Here is a 26,890-nt window from a genome sequence, read left to right on the forward strand (position 1 = left end):
TTAGACAAATGTGAAAAGTCCATAAAATATGAGAGACACTAATTATTCAATATGTTGCAGAAACCAACTGTACCAACTGATTCTTTTCTCATTCCCTGGCATCTGTAGTGCTTATAATTGGACAGGTACAATCCCAGTGGCCAATTCCATATCACAGCTAACAAAGATTGCTTGAGACTCTTAAAGTTGTTAGATTTTTGTTTCCAACATACTGTTAATTTTATGCATTTTCTGCCTTCATTCCTTGAAAATAAATCAATGGTGCTACCTTGTAAGACAGGAGTGGACCGTACATATGCATCTTCTGTACCATGCCACTGCGTTTTTCTTCCTACATCACTATGGTTTTGAGGACTAATAGTATTTGTTCCTGGTAATCTCAGACTTTCCTCCCAGGGTCATCAGAACAACTAGTGATATACATTTATGTACTCTTAGAAGAAGGGCAGTTGATCGTTTGTCTAAGAAATATTAAAACAAAACAAAACAAAAAAGAGGTAAGAGAGCTGGGCCCGGGGTCATGAGAGTGAGAGAATTAGCCCTGCCCGACCAGTTGCAGCACACAGGAGAATGGGCCCTATGCCTTGCCTGGGCAACACAGTCGAGCTAACCCTGTTGTCAGAGTGCTAGTGAATCAGGCCTGAGGCATGAGAACAGGAGAGCTGACACCCCTAACCCCCTTGGTTGCCCCCTACAGCAATGGGAAAAGAAAGTTCTGCATCTTTTCTGGGCAAACTAGTAGAGCTGGCCTTTCTTGATGGTCTGAGTGTGGATGACCTGGATCTGAGGACCTGAGAGCAAGAAAACTGCCCCCCCCTTGCTGTAGGCAGCATTGGGTGAGCCAGCCTGGGTCATGACAATGAGGGAAAGTCAGTGGGTTGGGCAGTTCAGCTATCCCCAGGGCTCCAAAACAGGGCTATGAGTTGGTTCACCTGAACATCCATTAAATCTATGAACTGTTGGAGCATGTGAAGGGGATGAAGCTACAGATCCAAAACAGCAGGATCTCCATGACACAGGACAACGGGATCATCTACGAGGAGCCCCAGTGAGAGCCCACTATTGGTGGCAGCCAGAGACCTTGCGCCAGACCAATTATTCTGGCAATGGACACTTACAAACAAAGATGAATGGACTACAGGGTAAACTGTGTGTCTCGACTGGCCACATTGCAGCTTCCGTAACAAGATTCTTCTCTCTCTCTCTCTGTCTCTCAGTCTTTCCGCCTCTGTCTCGTTTTGGTTTGATTTTTGCTTTTTCTTTTAATTGTTTTTTTTTTGGGTGTGGGGGAGGTTGCAACGGTAGAGGGTGGATGCCTGGGGACAGGGAGAGAAGTGGGATCGGAATGCATGATGTGAAATTCACAAAGAATCAATAAAAGTTAAAAAAAAAAAAGCTTTAACCTCAGGGGAAAATAAAAAAGAGCTTGTTTCAAGTTACCACAATGCTTCTTTCAGTTGGCTCACCATGATGAAACATCTTTTAGAGCATTTCATACCAATCTGGAGCTTTACTAAGAAGTCTAAAAATATTTCCTATATGAAAAGATCTGTGATCACCTTCACTATCGGGGGAGGCTGATGGAATTTACTCATGTTCTGGTAAATTTGAAAAAGTGCTTTCACGAAAGAAGATTAACTCATGTTCATCGAAGGTCCTTTGCTTGTCTCCTAGAATTGAGCCACTACTCTGAGATCATGAACGCACTAAAAGCATAGATCATTTTCAGTCAGCCTAAGGAGGAAGGCAGAGAAACCACCAACATTTTTAATTATGGAAGGCAGACAAAGGCTTGAAAAGTAAGAGCAACAAAGGTATGAATAGATACGCTTATTACACAGGAAGGGCATTTTCCTCAGATGTGTAGTGTTATGCACAAGCAAATGCTTTGATTTTGAAAGGAACAGAATGGTGTGTTAGTCTGGAACTCAAATAGGACTATACTAAATAGTCATCACTGGCAAAATGATGGTTAAGGAGAAGACTATCAAATAATACTGAATCCTGAGAAAGTATTGGACCTATGAAGATAATTATGTTTAAGGATCTTTTAAAGTCTCACATGTAAAGAGTAAGCTAGTCTTTGGTGTTATATTCTGTAGTCACTGTTCATAAATATATCCATGGTGAATTCTAGTAAGAATTATAATGTGTTCAGTCTGTACATTTAGTTTCAGCATAAAGAAAAAATGGTGCTTACAGCCCACAGTCATGTGTGCAGTCTCCTTGGATAGGAAAGGAGACATGACAAACAGTTCTAAGCTATAAACAACCATTATTTGTACCTTACAGCTCTTATGCATCAGCTAAAAGAAATAGTTCTTCATAAGCAATATCCCATACTTATGCCCATAACCTTTATAACTGCAAATACAGAGACAACTTATCATACCCCAAAGCTCAAGTATCATGTCTTCAGGCAACTTCCATGCCTTAAGTAGGCCCCATGAAGTGAAATGCATATACATGCACATAGGCATACCCTTGTGTGATTCAGTTTATGTTCAAGAAAAACGACGCCATCCCTTATTCCCCTCGGTGTGGGATATTTTGACTTGGAAACAGATAGGATTATACTTTGCACCCAACATTCAGCTTTTTCTTACTAACTCAGATTGCATAATGCCTATCTAAATTTGTCAACCATGAGTATATAACAGTTAGTGAAGATGAACACCATTTTATAGAGCCTGGATATGATCACTGATCTTTATGAAGCAAAGTAATTATCTCATAAAAATAATTAGCTATAAAATCCATTTAAACAAACTAGTTCTTTAAAATATTTCTTCCAATATTCTAATTCAATATTTCATGTGATTAGGTATGGTGTGATTACCATATGCTAACCTTTGGAAATTTGTAGTCCCAATTAGATTCAATGAGCAGAATTATACTAGGCTGAAATGTTCTGAAATTTAAAAATGGCAAGAATTATCCACAATTCTACGAAAACATATATTAACAAAAATGTGCTCTTCTGCTCCTTTGTTTGCCTTAAAAATACCTTTCTTACAAAGCCAAAACATAATAGTAAAATCTGTTTTGCTTAATGGAGCCCTAGCTGCTCATTTTCCATCATAGGCTCTTTATTATGGGGTTAACATTGCACAGAATCTCTTATGTTTCCATGGCTCTCAATTTTTTTGCATTGTGGAATTAAATGATGGCATGAAAGAGAAGCATGACAGTACTTATCAGTTGAAGGTTCTGCTCTCCAAGATCAATCATTGGGGGCCAAGAAGGAGCCATCCTGAATGATCCCCAATGCAAATCTGTTGCTGTGGCACTTTGGGAGAAAGATCATTCACTGCAAGCCATGGGCAGCTGTATCTGGGACCTGCCCTGGCTAGACATTCTTGAGTACCTTACAGCCCGAGCCTTCATGGCATATTGCCAATAATAGAAGTATTTTGGGGAAAATACTACTCAGTGGTATCCAAATAATGCTAATTTGTATTAATAAATTGTCATTTTGCCAACTTCTTTTAATAAAACGAAACCTGCTCATCATAAATTTCTCATTGAAATCATCTATGGGATAACATGGAAAATCTGAATGACGCACACTTGCCTAAAGACACACTGGATCTCCACTGTTGGTTTTAAATTCAGCTCTATCCATTATACCACCCTTTTATCTTTGCACGGGAAGATGGTTTCTTGAAAAATACAAATTTCCCTCTAGCTGCTGCAGCTGCTCCTACTGAACATCCTGCATTCCCAGAGAAATCACATCTACACATACATGTAAAATCAGGAAAACAAGCTGCTTTATTGCCCGATTTAAAACAAGCTCAATCAGAGAAAAGATCAACTGCTACAATATACAACTTGATGAGCAGCTGAAGCTGAAAATATACTCAGATGCAGCCATAGAATCCAGGATGTATTCTCTTTAGGGATGTTTGCGTGAGACAAAGGACACTTCTTGCCTTACCTTTCCTGAATCACAGAATCAACACGTGGGATTCATTATGGCTCATATAATCTTTAAAAAAAAAAGCTTGAAAATGTTCTAGAATATCACCCCAGGCTCTGATTGTAGGAAAAAAGGAAAGGTTTTTCTTTTTGTAAATTTGAACCAAAAAAAAATTATACTATTTAAAAAGTTCTACCGTAAGAATTTTAATGAGAACAATCATTATCCCATGCCAGAAATAAAGCATATGGTCAACAATCGCCTTGTCACCAGTAAACACGTGTCAACTCGATGGTAGAGCAAAAGATAGACTAACGAATGACACAGATTCAATCAATCAGCATCAAATCATCACTGCAAAGGCGGACAGAAAGAAGACACTGAAGGCACGTGGCAAAAGGGAAATGAGCCTTACTCTTGACGGTCGCGGTCCGGGTGCAGTTGTAAAGAATGGCCAGCTCCCCGAACACTTTCCCTGGACCCATGGTGCACAGCTTCACGCCTTCTTTTGTAACTTCAACCTTCCCATCTGGAAGAAGAAGGCCAAACATGTTATCTTAACTCTCTCCCATGTTATTTCATTTGCTGCATCTTCATTATGACATGAAAAACATTGAGCTTGTTTAAAAAAAAATGCATCGGTGAACCAATTTAAACCAAGTTTTCCCCAAAGGATGATATATGTAAAGCAAGAAAAATGTGTGGTTAAGAATCTCATCTCAAATTCCTCACTAGCAGATTTAAAGCGAGACTCAAAGAAAAGGCTAGGAAAAGATGAGGCAGAAACAGGAGCATATGAAACTACTCCATATGTAATTTTAGTAAACCACGGTAATTTCAATTTTAACATTATTTTACATCCAAAAGCAAATTCGAGTAAGTGGGCACGCTTTCTGCAGCATGATTCGGACTTGGAAAGTCTCATTTTGAGCAAGGCAGTTATTATAAAGAGAGAAATTACTCTGACCCTTGGGCATTATTTAATTGCAGATCTTGGTATCTTTTTATTTGGAAACATCTTATCGACTAAGGCAAACTATTTCTATGGTTTCCAGCCTGTTAAGTGGACTGTCAGTCAGATAAAAGCAACCATAAAGCAGGGGGACTGTTTATGCTCCACAATGAGCTGGGAAAATAAAATGCTAAAGAAGGAAAAAGCTAAGGAAACACTATACGCTGGGCACATATATTGCTGCACACAAATAAGGAAGGCAAGCGCTATTCATGGGGGATGTAGGGGAGAACGTTCATTTTAAAAAAGTCATAGCTGTGTGGCCTAAAGTTTCCATCACCCAACACACCAGGGGAGAAATAAAGAGCAAGGCATTCTATTCTAGACATAATCCTCCACGTTTGCTATTTTTCCAATCGCTTATCCATCATCTGTGGAAGAAAAGAAAACCTCTCACTTGGTAAAAGAATGAAGCCATGACTGATAGTTCCCAGTGTTGCCCTAACTTCAGGCCCCACGCACCAGTGTCACAGCTGCCCCTTTATGGCCCTGTTTCTGTAATAGCTCTTTTCTTTTAAAGTATTGAGAACAAATTAATTCCCGTATTTAGCTAATCAAGTTTAATCTTAATACTGGCTTTAACAAGTATGATTTACCTTCATACACTCTTTGAGGTGTAAGTCTTAACCATTAAAGATGGTTCATCTATCCATCTGGGAGGTACCATCTACCCTGTAAGAAGTATTCCCTCTGAGCCTCAATATCTAAACAGTTTCTGTGGACAGGGGATTTGAGAATAATTTGAACAAAAATCCAGAATCTACTCGCCATACTGGAACTGAATTATTCTGTATAACTAAGCTGTGAATGAGCAGCTGCAATGATTCCAAAGGTTAGGAACTGCTTTCACTTACAACATGGATCAAGTGTTCTCCAGCTTTTTCAGGCTCACTTACTGACCATAGCAAGGGAACTCCCTCTTTCAAGTTATGTTAGCCAGCCTGGGAAATTTACTTATTCATAAATATAGTGTGTCCCCATTTGATTTTAGGGATGAATCTGTTCCCTAAAAGTTTCGTGTAACACTCAAGAATGAGACAGAACAGATTATAGCATGGTAGTCGAGAAATTAATACATTATCTGAATCAGATTCAGAACCGAATTTTCTTAGCTGTTTGGTACCAACCCTGTGTCGTCTGGTAAAGTTGCTTAGCCTTTTGGCAGTTTACTTTCTTTATTAGTAAAAATCAATAAAGTTAGAATATCTATCTCACCGGATGATTTTTACATTTAAATGAGATAAGGCAAGTAAAATACTTAAGCCTGTAATAAATGTCTACTACATGTCTGCTCTTATTGCTGATGTAATTTTCATTATGTTTGCTTATCATTTAAAGGTAAGTAAGAATTATTTACAATATATTCCAATAGCTCATCAGCTACTTCAGAAACAGAGCCTATGTAGGAAAACAGGTTTTCTGTTTTAATCAAAGAATTTGTTTTTCGATTCCCTCAATGAAATGTAACGGTGGTGAGGAGCAAACCTTTGAACTCAAATCATTACCAGACCAAGAGAAGAAAACAGAAACCCAAGAAAATCAGTGGTTCACCTGGGAGAATGGGAGAATGCTCACACTCAGCATAGTTCAGACAACATTTTATGGCTCTCTTGCTTCAGAGGCTACAGACTTGAAGTTGGAGGCTTCCGAGGTTTAGAAGTAATAACTTCTCAATGCATTATAAAACTGTCAATCTACAGCTTGTAGTGAAAATGATAAATATAATTCACACTGTAAATATAATTAAAACAAAACCTCCACTGCTTAAAGAAGAAAGGTGTAACTATGTGAGTCTGCTTCTCTGTCTTTGAGGTTAGCATTTGAAAGGTTTTAGTGGAAAGAAACATCTACGAAGAATCTATCTGAACAGTGAGAATTACACTATCTCTAGCAACACCAGCCCAATAAAAGACAAGAATCAACATTAGGACTGTTTTTTTTTGCTTGTTGTTTGTTTGTTTAGTTGGTTGGGTTTTTTTTAATTGATTTTTATTTAGCTCTACATTTTTCTCTGCTTCCCTCCCTGCCTCTCCCATCCCCCCTTCAACCCTCCCCCAAGGTCCCCATGCTACCAATTTACTCAGGAGATCCTTGTCAATCTACATGGGAAGTAGAAAAAGGACTCTTGTTTGAGCTAGAGGTTTCTTCAAGTAAATCCTTGGACCTTGGTATTAGACCTAACTTCCTCATACAGGAAGATGAAAGTGTCCAACTACCACCATGAACTACACTCCCAGTCCTACAGACATCCTTCCTTTCTAGACAAACCGTACTCATACAATCATATAACATCTGTCTACTTAAATGTATGGACAACCACTCATCTTGTAAGCCACTATACCATCCAATTTTATGGCTTCCAGAAAGCTCTTCCCAGAACACTGTGAGACTCTAGTTTTTAGAATTTACACACAAATTCACTTCTAGTTTCAAATTATTTTCCCAATCTTCTTTAGACAGAATCCCATTGTGTAGATCAGACAGGCTTTGAACTCACAGAGATCTGCCTATTTCTGCCCCTTAAGTAAAAGGATAAAGGTATGCACCACAAAACCCTGCCTTATTTTCAAAATCTTATTTGCCTAATTTTCTTACACCTAACTGACCCTTTGTTGAAAAATAGGTATAAATAATACATGTGCTAACTATTCATTTATATATTAATAACTGGTGCCAGCAACAGACATTTATATTCCTTACTAATTAGAATAGTTAAAATAAATTATTCAATATTATACTTGATAAATACCAGTTTGGATATATCTTTTTCAGGTCAATTTACATATTGGACAGTCAGTATGACCACAATTACCAAGGAAGTATAAGGGTCTGCTGTCATATGATAAATGATGCTTATTTTAAAAACTATATGTTTTTGTTTGTTTCTTTAGTATTATCTTTTATATTGTGACAGGGTCTCATATAGCCCTAGATAAGCTCAAACTTCTATGTAGCAGAGGATGATATTGAACTTTAGATCTTTCTTCTTCTACTTTCAAAGTGCTGGAATTACAGGCACCGGCCACCATGTCCCACACAGCTTAAAGCACTGTTTTTTTGTTGCTGGTGTAACAATTTAATAAACAGACATAATTAATTAAACCAGAAACAGAAAATGCTTATAACTTGTTAACCTGAATCATAATTTGTTTGCTTATTTTCCTTCAGATGTTGTGAGAATGAGAATTAGTAACAGAGAGGAGGGACAGATCAGAGACTCATATGACAGAGGCATTCATGGCATGGAGGAGCGCTCTTTCAAATGTAGAATGGTCTGCCCTGCAAGTTCTATGTTATTATTATTTTGAAACATAGAATGGTCTACCCTAGAAGTTCTATATTATTATGACTTTTTAAAAATAAATTTGGTGATTCATCTTGGTGAATTTCTTTCAGGTCAACCATAATGAATATAATTTCTATTTCTTTTAAAACAAAGATGAAATTAATCATTATTTATTCATAACTATTTTAATACTTCAATTTGACTCACAAATATTTTAGATTTCAAACAAGACTTTCTAACGGGCAGCAGAAAAGTACTTTTCAAACTATCTTAGGTCTAGACTATTCAAAAGTGTTCCTTCCTTTTGACTAATCCCAATGTTCCTACAAACTATCAGAACTTATTTGGGAACCAATAAATCTAAATCTAGTTCATGTTAATATTCTACGTTGCTCCTAATACTTTACTATTTTTGTTTTATAATCTGATATCCTCTTGCTGTGACTTTAACTCTGTCCTCTGGCCATCATATGATATGCAAAGAAACATACAACTGATTTGGAGTTTTCTAAGTTGCTAATGTGGTTTGCCCAGAAGAAGAGGTTGAAAGAAGTGGGTGGAAGGTGTTCAGTATTATTTATGGCTCTGTTCTCTCTCTTACTCCTGCCACTGTCTTGAATAATTGGCAGCTGTATCATAGTACACTGAATACATTATTGATTCTACTTCAGGGGCCACATGCCTATTTGTGATCTGAAATGGGCTGAGTCAGAGAGCCTAAGCTTGACACTTTTAGAGGCATCACTTTGCCTTCTGCCTTTGGTGCCCTTTTATGTGCATGACCCTGGGGAGATTCCAAGTGTTAAGAGAGCTATTAGGGAGCATCTACACTTTTTCCTATGTTTTATAAGAATCAGGAGTCTCGATAAAAAAGAAAGAAACTGAAATAATAAAGAGATGCCAAATACCCTGCTTTTGTTTATTTTTTTTCTAATGTAGGGTTTTGAGCCATAAGGATTCTCTTGATAAGTAGAATTAACTTAACAATTTATTACTGGCAGCTAGAAAGAGAATGGCTGTCAGCAACTGATTGTGAACACTGTGCTCAGTTGCAACAAATTCTTGACATACTGATGACAGCTTCTTTGGCCATTAAAAGGAAACAAGTTTTATATCTAAGTTCCCATTCACACAATCCCATCTCCTTCCTTCCCAAACATCTTGAGTATGTGCTTAAGATTTTGTAAGATAAAGGCTGTAGCTATATGATATTTGTTCTCTGATAAGGATTTGTGTAGTTACTAGATTAAACAGATCTTTCTGCATTCTGGTAATTGAGCCACGCTGCCATCGGCAAAGATTCACATTCTTTAGGGAGAGGAGTTCATCTCTGGGTCTTCCTTTTCAACCAGTTAAAGATCCTATCAGCCCTGACTTGCAGGGTCATTTTATATCAGAGGTGCTGTCACTTAGAGAAGGATGCAGAAAGTGACAAGGCAGTGACAGGGAGAAATAGAGAGAGAACCCATCCACTTCCCAGGAACAGAACACAGACTTAGAGATTTGGCTCTCTCCATACTTGTCATTTATGTCTTCCTTAATCCATGATGAGGGGGGGGGAGAAAAAGAGGGAGGGAGGGAGGGAGAGAGGAAGGGAGGGAGGGAGGGAGGGAGAAGAGCAGGGAGGGAAAGAGAGAGGAAGGAAGAGAGAGAATGTTTTTCCTGTGAGAAGTGAGTTTGTTGTGAGTGAAAGAAAGAGTATCAGAACCTATCCAGTAGCTGCTCATGATTGCTTTCCCATCCCAATCGATACGGTTTCCCTGGATCTCAACTCCTGTCCCTTAAATGATGTGTTCTCCCTTCAAGAGATTAAACTTATTTTTTTTGAGTTTCTGAATAAATATCTTTGTGAAATTGGATTGTTCCAGTATTATAGATTTCTTTTAAAGTTTGCTTTTAATTACTAGCTGATTCTGTCTTGCTAATCAGTGTCTCGGTAGACATGTGTACACATCAAAGTTTCCTTAGGCTGTTTTTGCACTCACGCTTTCTATAACCATTGACGTTCATACAGTATTGTTATTATGGCAAAGCCTCTCGTTCAAAGGCCATTTTAACATATCATAGCAATACACTTTAAAGATTTGTTTTAACTATATGTGTATGAGTGTTTTGCTGGCAAGTATGAGAACCACTTGTGTGTGTTTGTTGTCCATAGAGGATAGAAGCAGCAGCAGATTCCTTGGAACTAGAGTGATCGACAGTTGTGAGCAGCTCTGTGGATACTGGGAACCAAGTAGAGGTCCTCTTCCGAAGCATCATGTGCTCTTAATCACTGGGCCATCTCGCCAAAGCCACATTCACACTCTTTAAAGAAAGAACAAGCCGTGCTCATTATCCAGTCCAATAAAAGAGCACTTAAAGGGTGAGAAGCTCGCAGAGACTGAGGGTACGTGGAGGAAGACTTTTCCTTCTTCTCCTTCTGTTAGATAAATCTGAGTTCCTACCTGGTCTTGACTACAATAAATATATTTAACTTATTTTTTACTGAACTAAATTATAAAATATTTCCAAAAACATTGCACACAAAATAAAATAACCACAACAATCCTTGTTTTCAGAATCAGAAACATAAGTGAGCTCTACAGCACTAAAAGTAGTTAAAAGTGCAGGCAGAAAGGATGAACATGAAGGTATCCGAACCCCACTTCTGTTTGTTTTGCTTCCAATTCCAATGTTATGCTGCATATAGACATATCACCCCCAATCATCTATGAGGAAACTGACTGATATTTGAGTGATTTGGACAGTTGGCGACAGAGAGCCTTCTGAGCAATCTGATATTGCAGCATTTCTGTCAAAAGAGATATTTAAAGGGAAGAAAATTTCTGGACTTATTATACATGGGTCATTCATGTACCTGTTCATAGGCAGAGTCTAGAATGCTTTTCCCGAGGATCAATATTATGATTTTTCTACACATTATACTGTGAAATCCTAGCAAAGTACACAGAGAACTCAACATAAATGTTTATGATTTTTTAACTTCTAGCAATGAGGAACGCTAAAGACAGGCCCGAGGAAAGATGTGCACAACACAGGAAAGAAGAGAAAATAGAATATTCATTCCTGAAGTAAATGAGAGTGGAACAGGTTTTAATTCAATCAGTTTATTAAACCGAAATCCAGGAATGGATCACACAGTCTCGCCCTATTGTTTCTATAATGCATGATCGTCTTCACCAGTCAACACTGAACAGAGGCCTGGGGAGATGGATTCATGTACAAGGATGACGACATGAACTAGATCCTGCACACCCATGTAAAAGCCAAGCATGGTGGCCCATGCCTGTCATCCCAGCCCTTGAAGGTAGAGACAGGAGAACCATGCAGTCTTATTAGCTAGCCAGTCTTTTCTCATTGGTGAACTCTAGATTCATTGAAAAACTTGACTCAAAAAATAAGGTGAAGAGAGATAAAGGAAGAAAACCACTATGAACCTATGGCTCCAGAAATTTTTAAGGCAGATTAATAAAACAATATTACTAAAATTAGGGTGACATCATTTGTTTTCCAAACATACTTGAGAATTTCATAATGGCACCATTGACTGCCTATGGGATATTGTTATCTAACTTGTAAAGCCTAGATTACCTCACTAGCGAGCTCACACAGGAGATTTTACCTTGTAGGGTTACAAGAGTTGAACTAGATGATACATTCTCTAAAATAAAAAAAAGAATAGGCTAACAATTGTTTTTATAGAGAAAATTTCTGACATTTAAGTTAAAAAAAGAAAGAAACAAAAACAAACATACTTTGAGGTGGTTTTAAGGAGGAAGATCCGGGATCCACAGTTACAGCTCCTAAACTTTAGGAGTGGGCACAGACAGTGAAGAGAACAAGGGGACCATATAAGAAACCAGAGTCCAAGGCTAGTGGGAAAGTTACACAGTATAAGCTGGAGGACTATTTTCTTTAAATTTACCTTTTCTTAATTTAAAAACAAGCTTTTATCATTTTATATACCAATCCTAGTCCTTCTCCTTCTTCCCCTCCTCCCACCTTCCCTGCACCCGACCTCATATCTTCTCCTCAGAGAGGATAAGGCTTCCCATGGGGAGTCAACAAAGTTTGACACATCAGTAGGACCAAAGCCCTCCCATCTGTATCTAGGCTGAGCAAGGTATCCATCCATAGGGAATGGGCTCTAAAAAGCCAGTTCATGCACGAGGGACAAAGCTAGAGGATTATTTAATAAAAGGCATGACTGATGAATAATCAATTACTTGCTGCCAGAAGAAATACACTGCTCCTTTCTTCATCTCTTAGTAGTTGGCATCATGACAACAGGAAACTTTTGAGGAGAGATGAAAGCTGAAAGGAAGATCCATTGCTCCAGATAGTTAAACAGCAGAAGGGTTAGGACATGAGAGAAACTTGTGGCAACAGGAGTTGGCGGAGCATTAGATGGGGCTGTCACCTAAATTATGCAATGATAAGGACTCAGGAATTTTCATCCATCTTAGGGGAAGGTGTTTGCCTTCTCACAGAGGTACTTAATCTAATTTTCTCTCTCAATTTTAAAGCCACATTTCAAGTAATGTTTCTTTACTTGTATTATTTCTTTTTTTCTTAAATCCATTTGATACTTTGCTCAGGCTCCCATGAGGGAGAAAAAAAAAGGAGTTTTGAAGTGTCAAGCTCTAAGCTGATATCCCGGCACGTATTACGGTTAGACCCATTGGATCTTTTGGGTCGAGAGTTCTGCTTCAGTACACTAGAGAGAACAATCACAACTCCACATGATGAATGCGTGAAAAGCATGTGAAGGTTTTGGTATGTCAACATACACCCCAGGTGAGGCGCTAAACATGTAGTTCCTGGATGCGGTTCTGAAGATCTGGGGGACATTAACTCCTCAGAGGTAAATACCTGTAGTATTGCCCAGTGACCCTACTGGGCATCCACTTCGGAGCAATCATACTCCTATGCAAGCTTGAAGATTGCACTTTAATAAGATTATTTACGCAGCCCAGAAGCAGAAAAACACCCGGCAGTGCCAATCTCTCTCTCTGTTTGCTGAAAACACATACGTGCCTTTGCTATACTGTATCTCTCACAGTGCTAAAATGCATTTCCTACCACAAGACTTTATATTTGACAACCTACTCTAGCTGTATGTGAAGCGCTATGTGTCTCCCCCACACATACATGAGACTAGGATTCCCCACAATATGTAACAGATGTGTAGCCATACTCACGTGTTTTTAAAGGGAGCAGAGAAAAAAAAAGAGTAATCACTGATTTCAAAATGCTCTGAATGTTTAAAAAAACCAAAAAGGACAAATTTTGAACTTCTTTTCTCCAAACCAATTGATCATAGGTTGCTGAACTGGGAGCGAGAGGACTAGGTTGGAAAGTTGCTCCTCATGAAAAAATATATACATTTTCATCTTTAGCACCTCTGTAGGCAGAGTAAGATCAGGATAATTTTTAGGGTTTATGTTGATTTTTACTTATGTGTATGCCTGTTTGTCTGTGCATCTACCACATATGCACGGGTGCTGACAGAGCCCATAAGAGGCCATTCAAAATAGAACCCAGGTGATCTAAAGGGGCAGCAAGTGCTCTTAACTGCGGATCCAACCCTCCTGTTCCTAAGAAAAATAGTTTAAGAATAATAAAGTGGATTCATTCCAATTATGGGCAGCTGTGCCAGAGTGGTATTTCAGCAGCAGAGGGTGGGAGGAGGCCTTGGGGGTCTGGTCAAGGGCCCAGGAATGGTGTGGACCCAGACCACATTGGGTGCCAATTTGTAGGAGTATCAAAGTTCCACAGTAGCCCAGAATGGAGTATAAAAAAGGTTTATTCATTTGGGGATAAACTCACAGTAAGGGTAGGAAAGAGGGCCATGCACACTTTTCATCAGCACTTAGAGTACATGAGACCACATTCAAAGTGGGCATTATCTTAAAGGGATTCCCACAACAGAATCATACTTATAATAATAAAAAAGCTAAAGGTGAAAGAAAACTGGTGAGCACCTATTTAGTAGGCAGTCAAAGAAAATTGTAGAAAGAGACCATGTAAATTGATTAATGGCTTACCAGAATGGAGACTGTTATTCAGCCACAGTAAGGTGACAACCCTGCACTAATGTATGTTACGATATATATGAACCTGGAAGCATAGTGAAAAAAGAAAGACCCACACAACACATATTCCATTATTACTACATTTATGCAAAATGTTCAGAGAATCCAACTCTATTGGAGAGAGACAGATTAAGGTGCTGAAGGTCTGGGAAAAATGTTAAGACTAAGGCTACTTTCAAGATAATGAAAATGTTCTAAATGAGGCTATGGTGATGAGAAAACAGATTTGTAAATATTCTAAGGATTATCAAATTGAATATTTTAAAGAGGCAGATGGTACGGTGGTAAATTATCTCAATGAAGCTGTTAACAATGATTACTGAATACAGGCACATAGTGATTGCTCACTGATAAGATTAGTGCCCAACTCATAAATTTCCTCATGAGAATTTATGAGTCGGAGATATTTGGCTTCTCACACTTCTTCAATAACATCTCTTCCGCATCAAGTCTCTGCCATCTCCCACATATTAATTTCTACCCTTTCCCCCACTTCCCTCTGTGAAAAAGAACAGCCAGATCACCTTTAAGTGAGTCATGCAGCTGAAGGCACAAACACTTCCTCCCGTGGGTAGATTCCATCCATGTGATAATATTCCCTGCGGAACTAAAACTCCGGCTTAAGTCTCTGCCAACAGCAATGGACACAGCTCCTTCCCCAGTTCCTCCAAGAGAACAGACTCCACCCTCTGAACATTATTCTGGTATAAAATCCCATGCTGTGAAGTTTAAGCTGTTCTCTGGAGTCAAATCCTACTGGCTAGCAAAGATCATCTAGGTGTCCCAGGAGCTGGAATCTTCTGAATTAGCCTGAATCTGAATCCCTGTCACTTTCTCACTTAGGCTTCACAGTCTGGCATTAGCTTGAAATCACTCATGGATCTCTGAACATGGCTGAGCAAAAAAGATAGGAGAGCTTTGCTAGCTGTTAACGAGAATGCAGTATTCCATATTAACGAATCACATTCACGTCTCAGAAATGGTCATGCCCCAAACAGAAACAAAATCTCCCTATGTGGCAATTATTCCAGATGTTTTCATACTCACTATTGAATATTGGCAATCATTAGTAGATGCATTGTTATATCCTATTACTTAATGTACTTGAAAAAAAATAAACCTCAGTTAGTGAATCACAATTCAAAACATATTTTTACTACCAATTGCCAAAGGAATTGGTTTCCTTTATATCTAAAATACTCTATTTTAAGCATTTGGAAATATTTCAATATTAGATTAATAGGCATCAGGTTTTCAAAGTCATCCTTGGCTCAATAAAGAGGAAGAACTCTCAGGTAACGGAATAAATCTCTACTGTTCACTTCACACTGCACAGTCAATGCTTGACTTGCCCTCATCGGTGAATTCACCCTTTTCTTAAGCTTCGAGGTAGGTTTGCCACTGTACAAAGCCATCATTAAAAAAAAAAGACATTGTATCCCCTTCCCATTATTCAGGGTCCCACCTTCCTTCTATATACTCTTGCTATTCAGCTTCCTAAAGGCACTGTGAGATCAGTCTGGGGCCACCACCTTTTCTACAAAACTCTTCCACCAAGTTGAAAGAGTTGTGTAGCCACATCTATGTATTAGTTCATCTGGTCTTAGTCATATGTATAGTGAATATATATTTTAATATATATCATTTCAATATATATATATATATATTCCATTGGACTTTTTTTAACTGATGGAACTGGAATTTCTTTAGAAAATAATTCCACTGGGCTCCTTCTTGAACAATCTTTCTAGGGTATTAGCATTTTAACCCATGACCCAGAATTTGTCTGAGAAAGCAGATTTCTAAAAACTTCAGTTTTCCTATTTGGCTGAATTATTTCATAAGAGTTAGACAACATGGATTTTACCTCAGTAAAATAAAAAATATATGAGTACCTCTGTGGTCAAAAAGGAATGAGTGAATGCTTAGTTGCATTAGCACAAATGTAGGGAGGAAGAAAAAGTCAAACAAAATAAATACTCATGAAAAATAAAACTTAAATTAGATATGTCACTTGAATGAAAACCATAAAAATATTAAAATTTAGCTTAGGAGTTGGAAAAACTTGCTTCTATACATTTATGTGAGTAACTTTTGCATTCAATTACTAATAAATGAGGTGGTAATACTTTTTTAATGAAAAAAACCAAGGGTTTAAAATATTCAAAAGGATGTGAATTTCTTGAAAAACAATGGATTTAAGGAACTGATTTTTCCTGAAACATATTATTCCCACAACTCAGACTATCTATGAATAATTTGTTCCTATCTAAAAATGGCCTAAATAATTTATCCTTTGATTCAATTACCTTTTAGCAGAATTATTGCCTGGATTTTGTCTTAGTTCTTCCAGATTTTTGTTCCTTAACTGACTCAAGAAGTTAAAGACTTCTCAGCTGGGGAGCTGGTTTTTCATCTCTGGACTCTGTTACCACACTATCAGAGAAGTGGACTTTATAAAAGAAATAATTTTGCCTCTAGATATGGTAGTTTCCATTAACAGATGAAAAGTAAAACAAACTGCACTTGAAGTTAATGAAATAGATAATAAGATAATGAAAAAGATATTCCACTAAATTTGTGCTTCCATTCAATAATTTCTTCATAATATTAGGGTGAAAATATACATAAATGGTATTATAAGAAAGCTCAGGGTCCTAATACATTAAAAACCCCAAATAAGTAATACCATAAGGGTTGTTATTATGGAGAGTTTTCGATTACATTTAAATATTAAGCAACCATATTCTCTTGTACATCATCAAAACTTGTACAATTTTCCTAGCCTTGGGCCTTTAGTTTTAATGTTGTTCTATTGGACTTAGAGGTCCTTGGTCTCTGTGGGAAGGGCGTAAAGCCATAGAAGATGCCAGGGGCCAGCAGACTCCTCCAGGATTATAAGCTGAAAGTAAAGTTGTTCAGTACGATCAAGACAAAAGAGCTTGCCTTGGTTCTTTGCATTTCTCACATATTTATTCATTAAGTGGCACAGGGAATTTAGAAGATTCTTACGCTAGATACCTGAGATCAGCAGTGGCAATATTTACACTACAAAGAGGAAATCAATGGTGACAATATTCAACCCATTTCGAACAGCACACACATGTAAAGACAAGCAAATATCCAGTTGCTGAAAAGAGCCAGTTTTCATTAGTGGAAAGCTGAAACAAGTCCTGGGAAAGATTGTACTCAAAAGAGAGCTGTCATAACTGATTAGGTAAGATGATTTAATTAGGCTTAATTATTATGTATTAACAAAGACTCCTATCTCAATGATTCTATTTTAGCCTTCTATTTTTGGATGATGTATGGGATCTGTCCCATATGTGCTACTTTTTGTAGCATCCAAGATATTAACCCACTGTCATAAATCCCTCATCATTTTCCCATAAATGTAAGGAGTAAGGTTCAATAGTGGTTTGGTCCACATGACGTGACACAGCATCATGAGCTGTAGAAGAAAGTGTCCAGAAGAAGAGTTATAAAAGAGGCAAGATTTATAGAGGAGAAATACACTTATGGTAAATCCCACGGTACATGTCCAGAGAGCCCTAGGACCACTATTTTCTTAAAGTATCACATTGGCATACACCAGTCAAAGGCAGGCTTTCCGCAGACAAAGAAGATTACAGCACACAGAGAGAGATCTCCTTTTCATCTTATTACTTCATTGTTGACCATTGAGAAAATATTACAGGGTAAATATCAATAATAAATCTATTTGATAATTGAGTGCGGATCTTAATGTCTATAGCTCCCCAGGTATGAATTCATTCACAATTCTAAGGAAAAGTCTGGTTGAACTTGAAAGACACTGGGATAGAATCCAGTAGAAGTCCACATATGAGGCTGAGGAAACGGCTCGGTGTGCAAAGCACTCCACACAATCACCAGGGATTTGTGTTTGGATGATCCTCAGCATCAATAAAACCCAGACTCAATAGCGCATGTCAGTAATCCCAGTATACCTGTTCCAGCATGGGAGTCAGAGAGAGGGGAAGTTCCCAAAGCCCCTGGCCTAGCTGGCCTGACATACACAATGCTAAACAACAAAAGACCCTGTTGCAAACACACAAGGTGAAAAGCATCTCTCTAGGTTCTCCTCGGTAATCCCATCCTGCCAAGTTCAAATCCTCTGATAGAAAAACACCGATTAACCAAGAAACAAGAGAGACAGAAGCAGATAAATTTTCTTCCCAGATTAGGTAGTTAAGTGGAAGTTTCACTTTGAACTCTGCAGTAATCAATGAAATTTGGCAAATCAATTGTTTCTCCTTCATTTTGCATCTCTTGGAGAGCGAGAATCACTTCTGTTGAACAAAATTCTGTGATGGAGGAGTTACTTTCATTGGTTAATAAAGAAACTGCCTTGGCCTATTTGATAGGCCAGCTTTTAGGTGGGTAGAGTAGACAGAACAGAATGCTGGGAAGAAGGGAAGTGAGCCAGATGCCATACCTCTCCTCTCTGGTCAGATGCGATGGAGCATGCTGCCAGGTCAGACATGCTGAATCTTTCCTGGTAAGACACCACCTCATGGTGCTACACAGATTACTAAATATGGGTTAAGTAAGATATGAGAGTTATCCAAGAAGAGGCTAGATATAATGGGCCAGGCAGTGTTTAAATGAATACAGTTTGTGTGTTGTTATTTCTGGGCATAAGCTAGACAGGCGGCCAGGAGCCAGGTGGCAGGAATGCTCCTTCTACAATTCTGAGCTGCAGTGGCTGGAGGATTTCAAAGTGATCATTATAGTGCAGATGAGGGACTGTCAACAACAGACTTTACCCATACAGAATTTATGAATACATTGCTATGAATCACTAAACATCCACCTTTACTGAACTATTTAAGTGAGAAAAAGTTGCAGAAAACCCAGGGCACTTCAATCATCCAACATTCACCGTTGGATACCACTTCTTCCAGGCAGGTGCAATCTTGCCAGACATCCATCTCCAGTTGCAAGTTTCCAGCACAAAAGGGAGAGATAAATGTTTGCTGATGAATGTTTGAATGGGGGTTTGAGGTTAATAGGAAGACATTTCTTCAGAGAGATGAGTAATTTTTAAAGCGCACATTTCGGTGTGGGGAAAGTTACGAGGCTATTTTTAACTGGCTCATTCAGCTAGCAGAGCAGGCAGTTATAGTTGGTGAATTATGTGTCCAGTCACACAAAGCATTTGAAGACCTATGAGTCTTCCCCAAACATAATGTTATAAAATGTCCTTTTGCTAAAAATATTGGAATCAAGTAATTATCTACTTTTGAATTTTAATGAATAGGCCATCTGTTCTTTCAAATTGGAAAAATGAAATTTTTCTACAAATTAACTACTTGATGAGATGTCCCTTGTGACAAACTCTGCTTTTGCTGTTTCTACCATAGTTAACTTAAAGAGGACACATAACATATCGCACCATGCTGTGCTAGCGTTTGGAAAATGTTTTCCTCAATCATGTGATAATTATAATATTCGTTCCTCTGACAGGCTATACTTATAATTATTAATGTCTCATTTTATTAACATAATCACCAGAAAGAGTATTAAAATAGAGCATTGAAGAAAAAACCCTGCCTGATTCATTTGCGATGAGTATGAGACATGTGAACTAGGAACATACATGTGTTTTGTAGGTTGTCACAAAACCAGGAGTGACACTTACTTCCAATCTCTTTATTGTCCAGTGTCCAAAGAATTTATTTTAAACTTTCTGCTGTGCTTCTCTGCTATGGGAGCTAGTTAACACATGTGGCTATTTAGACAACATACATTATTAACAAAAATATAATGGGAAAACATCCTCCATCCATCAGTGTGCTCAGAATTCCACATGGCCTGTAGTTCCTGTACTGGACATCAAGGAAACTTTCAATCCTTTCAGAGAACCCGGGTAACTGTTACTGAAGAATCTTTTCTACTCTCTACCATGGTTTGATTATTGCTTATCCACTGAAAGGTCTTGTTCCTCATTGTGATGGCAGAAGGTGGTGAACTTTTCAGACATGGAGTCTGCTGGACATCACAGTGGGTCTATAGCAATAGTCTCTCTTCCACATGGCACAGAGAAGAGGTGCTTTTCAGAGTTGTACTGAAGCCAGTGCCACAGAGTTGACCGTCCAAAACAGTGGACTGCATTACACATACTTCTTTCAAATTCAGACTGCCTTGGGGATTCCCTTGCCGTCATCTAAAATAGACTAATGGACTGTAGCATCCTCCATCTAAAGTGGCATTCCTTCCTCCAACAACGCCACTTTCACGCGCCTCCGCTCAGTTTCCGCATGATTCCCAAGATGTCCTACATATTCTCAATATTTTCTTCTTCAGAACATATACCTTTATGTCATTAGTTGGATGATCCCTTATGTCTTTTATTTTTTTAAAAAAATTATTTTGGAGGAGAAAGACAAACACTTTAAGGCTTTTATGAATTACAAACCAAAACTGGTGGTACTTTATCCACAGTTTGTCATAGCTATGTGACTTTAGCCATCGAGGCTTTCAGCCAAATTAAGAATGAAAACACTGTTAAAGCCTGAAACTGCACCTGACATGAAAGTGTTCACGTGCTATTCCAGGTGCAGGGAGTACTCAAGATGCTGCTTCTGAGACACAAGTCCACTCTGCTTTGTCCTCTTATCAGAAGAGAAAAGCAGATTCCCAGCTATGTGGTTCTAGAGAAGGATGAAGGAATCACCTCACTTGAACTCTTGGGAAGCAGCTTTAATTCTGCACACTCCTGTCACATGGGATTCTGCCTAGGACACTGAGCTGGTGAGGGATGAGATGCTACACTTAGATCTTGTCTTCAAATTCTGTTTTTGGCCTTTGGTTGTGACTTCCATTTTTCTCCACTCCACCCCCATCTCCTACTTCTAACACAAGTACCCCACATAGCCTCGGCAGGTTTTTCTTTCCAGAGTCTACCACTCAAAAGCCCTCACTATTTCCCGGGCATTTCCCATTTTAAAATAATTTCTAGTATTAAACATTTCTAGCTATCAAAATATACAACTCGTGTAAGAATTGCTTTTTATTTTTTCTCCAGTACTTTTTTTCTCATTCTCCTCTGACCATGGATCTTTATGTTTTGTTTTTTAATATTTTTTTTCTCCAAAACCACTTGGTCATTTATTAAGGAAAGAGGCATTTCTAGTAAGTACTGAACATCCTGGGCATATTTTCTGGTCCAATTGGAGTGATTTCTTTGCAACAGATAAGCACATTTTCTTATTTTATAGCAGGTTGATTGCTTTACTGTTGGTCTAATAAACTTAAAATTGCATCAGGGTTACTAAGTGTTGTTTAGGCAGACCATACCTTGCAGTATTGATGCTTGGGGCTTGACTTGAAGTAAACCAAGATATCTAGTGGTTCAGAGTACAACTCATCTCTGTCCTAAAACATCACAGATAATTTCCACTTGCTGACAAGTTTGGCCTTGAAGATCACCTACAACACATACAATATCCTAACTATCCCGAACAAGTAAGCTAGCTCATAAACTAAATAACAAAGCCACATTTGGGGTGGTGGGAATGGAGAAAAGAGGAAAGCCGTGGGACCCACGTCTCAGAGAACTCATATCTTGGCAATAATCATCAGCTGTCTAATTGGACAGAAGGCCTGTTCCACAGTCGAGAATTTGTGCCTTGTACTGTAAACCTTGCCAACTGCCCAAGGCTAGTGAGATCATGGATCTTAGTGGAGAACCCACTATTGCTACTGTCCTAAGCCAGTATAATTCCTCAGTGCATTCGAAAATCTTACCCATATATATGCGAATAAGTGTAGCTCCCACTCCTCAGCAAAAAAGCTTTTCTCTCTCCCCTCTCTCTCTTTAGCAGAGATCATTATGGAAGAACCACAACTTGTCAAAATTTAAGGCATAACTGATCATGAGGTGCTCAGTCCCATTGTTACTCTACAACACAACCCATGGATAAACCTAAGGTTCAGTGAACATTGGGGAAGTAGGAGAGGAGATTTTAAGGGATGGGGGACCAGAAAGTATGTTCTAATAATTCATATCTTCTAGTTGTGAAAGGGAAGCGATATCTATAAAATCTCAATAGTAGGGCTGCTTAAACAAGACGTCAACAATGGCAACACCGGTTGACATGTTGATGTGGATGGAGGAAATCTCACTGAGTTCTACCCCTAGATGAAAAGGTACAGGAAATAATTTAGTGACTGCTAAGGGAGAATTAGTCTCTTCAGGCATGAGCCCTCTTTAGTTATCAATACCAAGTGGTTGGGCCTGAAAACATATACAAACAAGCCACACTAAATGGACTCAACAAGTTCTATTATATATTTATTTGTCTGTTCATGTGTGTATGTGTGCATAACAATACTGATTAAAGAAAGAGAGGCTATGAGTTTGAGAGGAGCAGGAAACATATAGGAGGGGTTAAGGGAGGAGGGAGAAACTGATATAACTATTTTTAAATTATAAATGAAAATATTAAACATTCAAAAATGAAAATAAAAATGGTAAGACTTTTTGTAAGGATTGGGCTACCTGGAAAGGACCAGAGATTAGAAATTTAAGTGTTTATAGACTATGTGATTGTTATTGTTGCCACAGAACTACGTCACTGTAATGCAAAAATTGCCACAAACAACACGCAAATGCCTGAAACTTTACTTATAAAACCAGGCAGAAGTTTGAATTCGGTCTGCTGACTATATTTAATGGACCTCAGCATTAAAGAGTAAAGCAGAGAGTTTCTGTAGAAATATTTCAATGGGGTCCATCTGCACAAATATCACATAGCAAGGCTTCCCATCCCTCATGCTCTTAACATCCCCTTCCCATTTCCCTATCAAGGGTCTCTTTTGATAGGACCAGGCACTACCGTCTCTTTGACCAACAGAATATGATGAAGTGGCAGTTTCTGCATTTTCCCAGGCCTTCAGATAAGTATATCCATAGCTGCCCTCTAACTAATACCACAGGACAAGTCCCCTCTAAGAAACCCATAGAGCCAGGAGAAGCTGCAAATTATTATAAGTCCGTGAGTGCTTTAGCATGATAAAATGTACATGAAACTTTGGTATCATTTAATCACTGATATCACTTTTTCTGCTAGTGTGAATGTTTTTAGTTGTATGGACAAATATCACTAAGTAGAGTAGTAGAAGGCTTTTTATTCCCCCAAATTAAAGAAATACATTTCTTCTAAAATTCATAGATTGACCTTATTTATTTTAAGCCACATATCTAGGTCACCTATAAGTACAATGAATACATTAGGCAAATCCATTTGAAAAGCATCTTAAACTCTTCCTTCAGATTAATTATTATCATACATAAATTCAGTCATATTCATGTTGAACGGGTAGAAAGGGGCTGAAAACATGACGTATCCATTGTAGTCATATCTTCTCCTACTATAAGTGGTTATGGGAAGAAGATAGAGTTACTAAAAGCTCATTAGAACACTAATTTTGAAATAGATTTGCCATCAAAACTAGTGAAATGATTAAATTATATTAACACTAAATATTCACATTTCTTTGAAGTCATTAAAACAATTGTTATGGATAGCCAGGACCAAAAAGCACACAAAGTTTGAAAAATATGCAATGTTTCAAAAATTTGGTAAAAAGACACAGTGAAATCTTAAAACTTGAGAGGTCAAACATAAACACTGGCTTTGTGCGTAGAGGATTCTCCGTGAGTGACAGTTTAACTCACTTGTAGTGACCTTCTGCACACTTATGAGCCCTGAGTTGTGATCAGACCAGTGCTCATTCACACAGTAATCAACCCAGATGAACTATCATGTGGACCACTGTCTATTCACACAGTAATCAACCCATGTGAGTAACCAGACCAGTGTCCATTCACACAGTCAACCCGGATGAATGGCCAGATCAATGTCCACACACGGTGGTCAACTCAGATGAATGAACAGACTAGTATCTATTTACTCAGTAATCATCCCAGATGAATTATCAGATCAGTGCCCATTCGCATGGCAATAAACGCAGGTGAGTGCTAGACCAGTATCCGTTTCCACAGTAATCTTCCAGGATGAGTGATCAGACCAATGCCCATTCCCACAGCAATCAATTCAGATGAGTGAGCATTTCACCCCTTTCTGGTGAAAATACTGAAAGTCTTACCCAGGCTTTAACTATAAATAACTCTAGGTAAGTTCAGCTAGGAAGATTATTAATGCTACTGAAGTAAAGTCTAATATGCTCCTATGAATACAGCGAAAGACAGATGCTGAAATCTGAGAGATTCTTGCCTGAAGGCAAGAATCAAGATTCCAAATACCTAAGGCTAGAGAGGGGGAGAATATGGAGACAATTATAAATCTTGGCTAAAGAGGGATGAGAAGAAAACAGCAAAGGGACTGTTCTCTCAGACCTGTCTACATCTTAAGAATCATCTCCATTTTATAGACAAGAAGAATTAGGTCACAGAAGTCCAACAGATTTGGAAAAAACAAATATTCTAGGGTTGTATGTGAATTGGACCTCAAGTTCAATGTCTCCTTTTCTGTTGAGCTCCCCATCACTCCGGTGCTGTTTGTTTGGGTAGACAGGCTGGTAAGGTGTCTTGGCAGGTAAAAAAATGCCACCAAGCCTGACAAGCTGAGTTTGATATTTGGGACCTACATAGTAGAAGGAGAGAACCGACTTTACAAAGCTGTCCTCTGACCTCCACACGTGTGTACCAGCATACACATGTACACGTGTGCAAATGTGTACACACACACTAAATAAACCAATGTTAAAATTGAAACGCTAGGAACTAATAGTGTGCCTGAATTTATGCTGCTTTCTCTAATACAAAGAAGGTGCTTTATCCTCAGAGTAGCTGACTTAAAGTCAGAATCTGAACATTTTGGCTTGTGCTCGGGGAGGGGAGTTCATAGAGTTTTGAAATGGCTTTCATCTAAGTATGGCTAAAAATAAAAGGACAAAATCATGCAGAGAATAAAAGAATTAAGAACTGAAGCCTTGGTTTGGAGCAGCAATGGTCCTCTTACATCTTTCTCTCCCTCTTGCACGTTCAAGGTATATCAAAGTGAAAGGGTCACACTACTCTTCCTTCACAGACACACAAAATATCAAGGTGAAAGGTCAAAGCACACCAACTCTGAGATGGTCCGCTTAAGCATGACAACTTGCTCTTGGGTTTTTAGCACTTAGCTCCTCCCCCCTGGGGGAACTGCAGGCTGTGATGACCATCAACCGAGTAGAAAAGAACCAAAACAATGTCTGGTCAGGCTGGGAACCAGGGCAGAATTAGAGCTCAAAGGAAAAGATGGGAGGCAGGAATTTTTACAAAACAACAATTGCAGGTCAGAGTGATAACTCAGAGGTGAAGAGAGTCAACTGCTTTCCCTGAGGACCTGAGGTTGATTGCCAGCACCCACAGGGAGTGCTGCTACATCTCCCTGTAACTCCAGCTCCAGGAGATCGGACACCCTCTTCTGCCTCTGCAGGCACCTCACATATATGCATACTTCATATACATATGTCAATACATATTAACTAAAGCTTTAAAAAGAAAGCAAGTTGTTTTAATTGCCCCTCATTTTGCTCTTTACAGGATTTTAATATCTCAAATTTGTGTTTATTATTCTCATGTTTTCCCTAATTGTGCATTAGAATAGCATGCAGGAAGCTCTACCTTTTGGGCCAGTGTTGAAATAATAGGATCTTTAACAATCACACGCTAGTCTGATGTTGAAATTAGTCGCTGAGTGTATGGAGTGTCACTGGATTTGGACACATCTCAACCCAACCATGCTGCGTTGCACAGGTTAGCACTGAAGTGCCTCTGATACTCCATCGACTCACGTACTCTCTCAAAATACTTCTCTACCTGATGTCTAATCTCCACATTTCTTAAAGCGGAAGAATTATGATCTTTACTTAACATTCTCCAATCTGAAGAGACACCTTAGTTTTCAAAGGCATATTATTTGTACTTTATCCATATTTATCTATTTTTTACTTTAAAAACTAGTTCCATTATTTGGAGATACGATCAGCACCAATGATAGAATATCATACTTCATGTCTAAAGAATTTAATTTTTGTCCTGGCTCTGGAAGTAAGGAGCTGGCTGCACAGTCCCCACCCCCCAGCTTTCCACAGTTTCAGCATTCTTTGGAAAAAAGTGATCCTGGGAAGTTTCAAGCTAAACCCTGTGATGACAGCGAGTCTTAAATATTTACTTTACAGGAAAACAAAAATTCCTGTGGGAGTCAAATCTAATTTTCAATATTTTATTTTTAAAGAAATGAAGAATTCTCGAAATCCAACCAAGATTTTTCTGTTACAGTTTGTGGGCTCATGAAAACCAGAATCTCGGTCCACACACAGACCCATTCTTCAGTGTTGCCCTTAGGCAGACAAATGTGAGCAGTTTGGAATGGCTCCTGGGTTTTTCACACCCTGGCATATGGTTCTAGGAGAACACCCTGCCTTTGAGAATCCCTGAGAAGCTGCTAATGGATCTGCTATCTGTAAGGTTAAATGTTCAGCCTGTCCTTTGTTGGGGGGCTGCACCCCACAAAACAGCGGTTCTGATACTCTGGGTG

At 38.5% G+C, this 26,890-nt stretch overlaps 1 protein-coding gene across 2 annotated transcripts in view; it reads right to left on the minus strand.

Annotated features, from left to right (window-relative positions):
• Prkg1 (protein kinase cGMP-dependent 1) overlaps nucleotides 1–26,890 on the minus strand; it is a 1,110,483-nt gene that overhangs the window by 668,382 nt on the left and 415,211 nt on the right. For both annotated transcript variants that reach the window (XM_075973828.1, XM_075973826.1), the window contains exon 3: nucleotides 4,338–4,451. In XM_075973828.1, coding sequence (XP_075829943.1) covers nucleotides 4,338–4,451 — 114 coding nt within the window. The remainder of the gene's footprint in view (nucleotides 1–4,337; nucleotides 4,452–26,890) is intronic.

This window comes from Microtus pennsylvanicus, chromosome 5 (assembly GCF_037038515.1).
Source record: "Microtus pennsylvanicus isolate mMicPen1 chromosome 5, mMicPen1.hap1, whole genome shotgun sequence".
NCBI lineage: Eukaryota > Metazoa > Chordata > Mammalia > Rodentia > Cricetidae > Microtus > Microtus pennsylvanicus.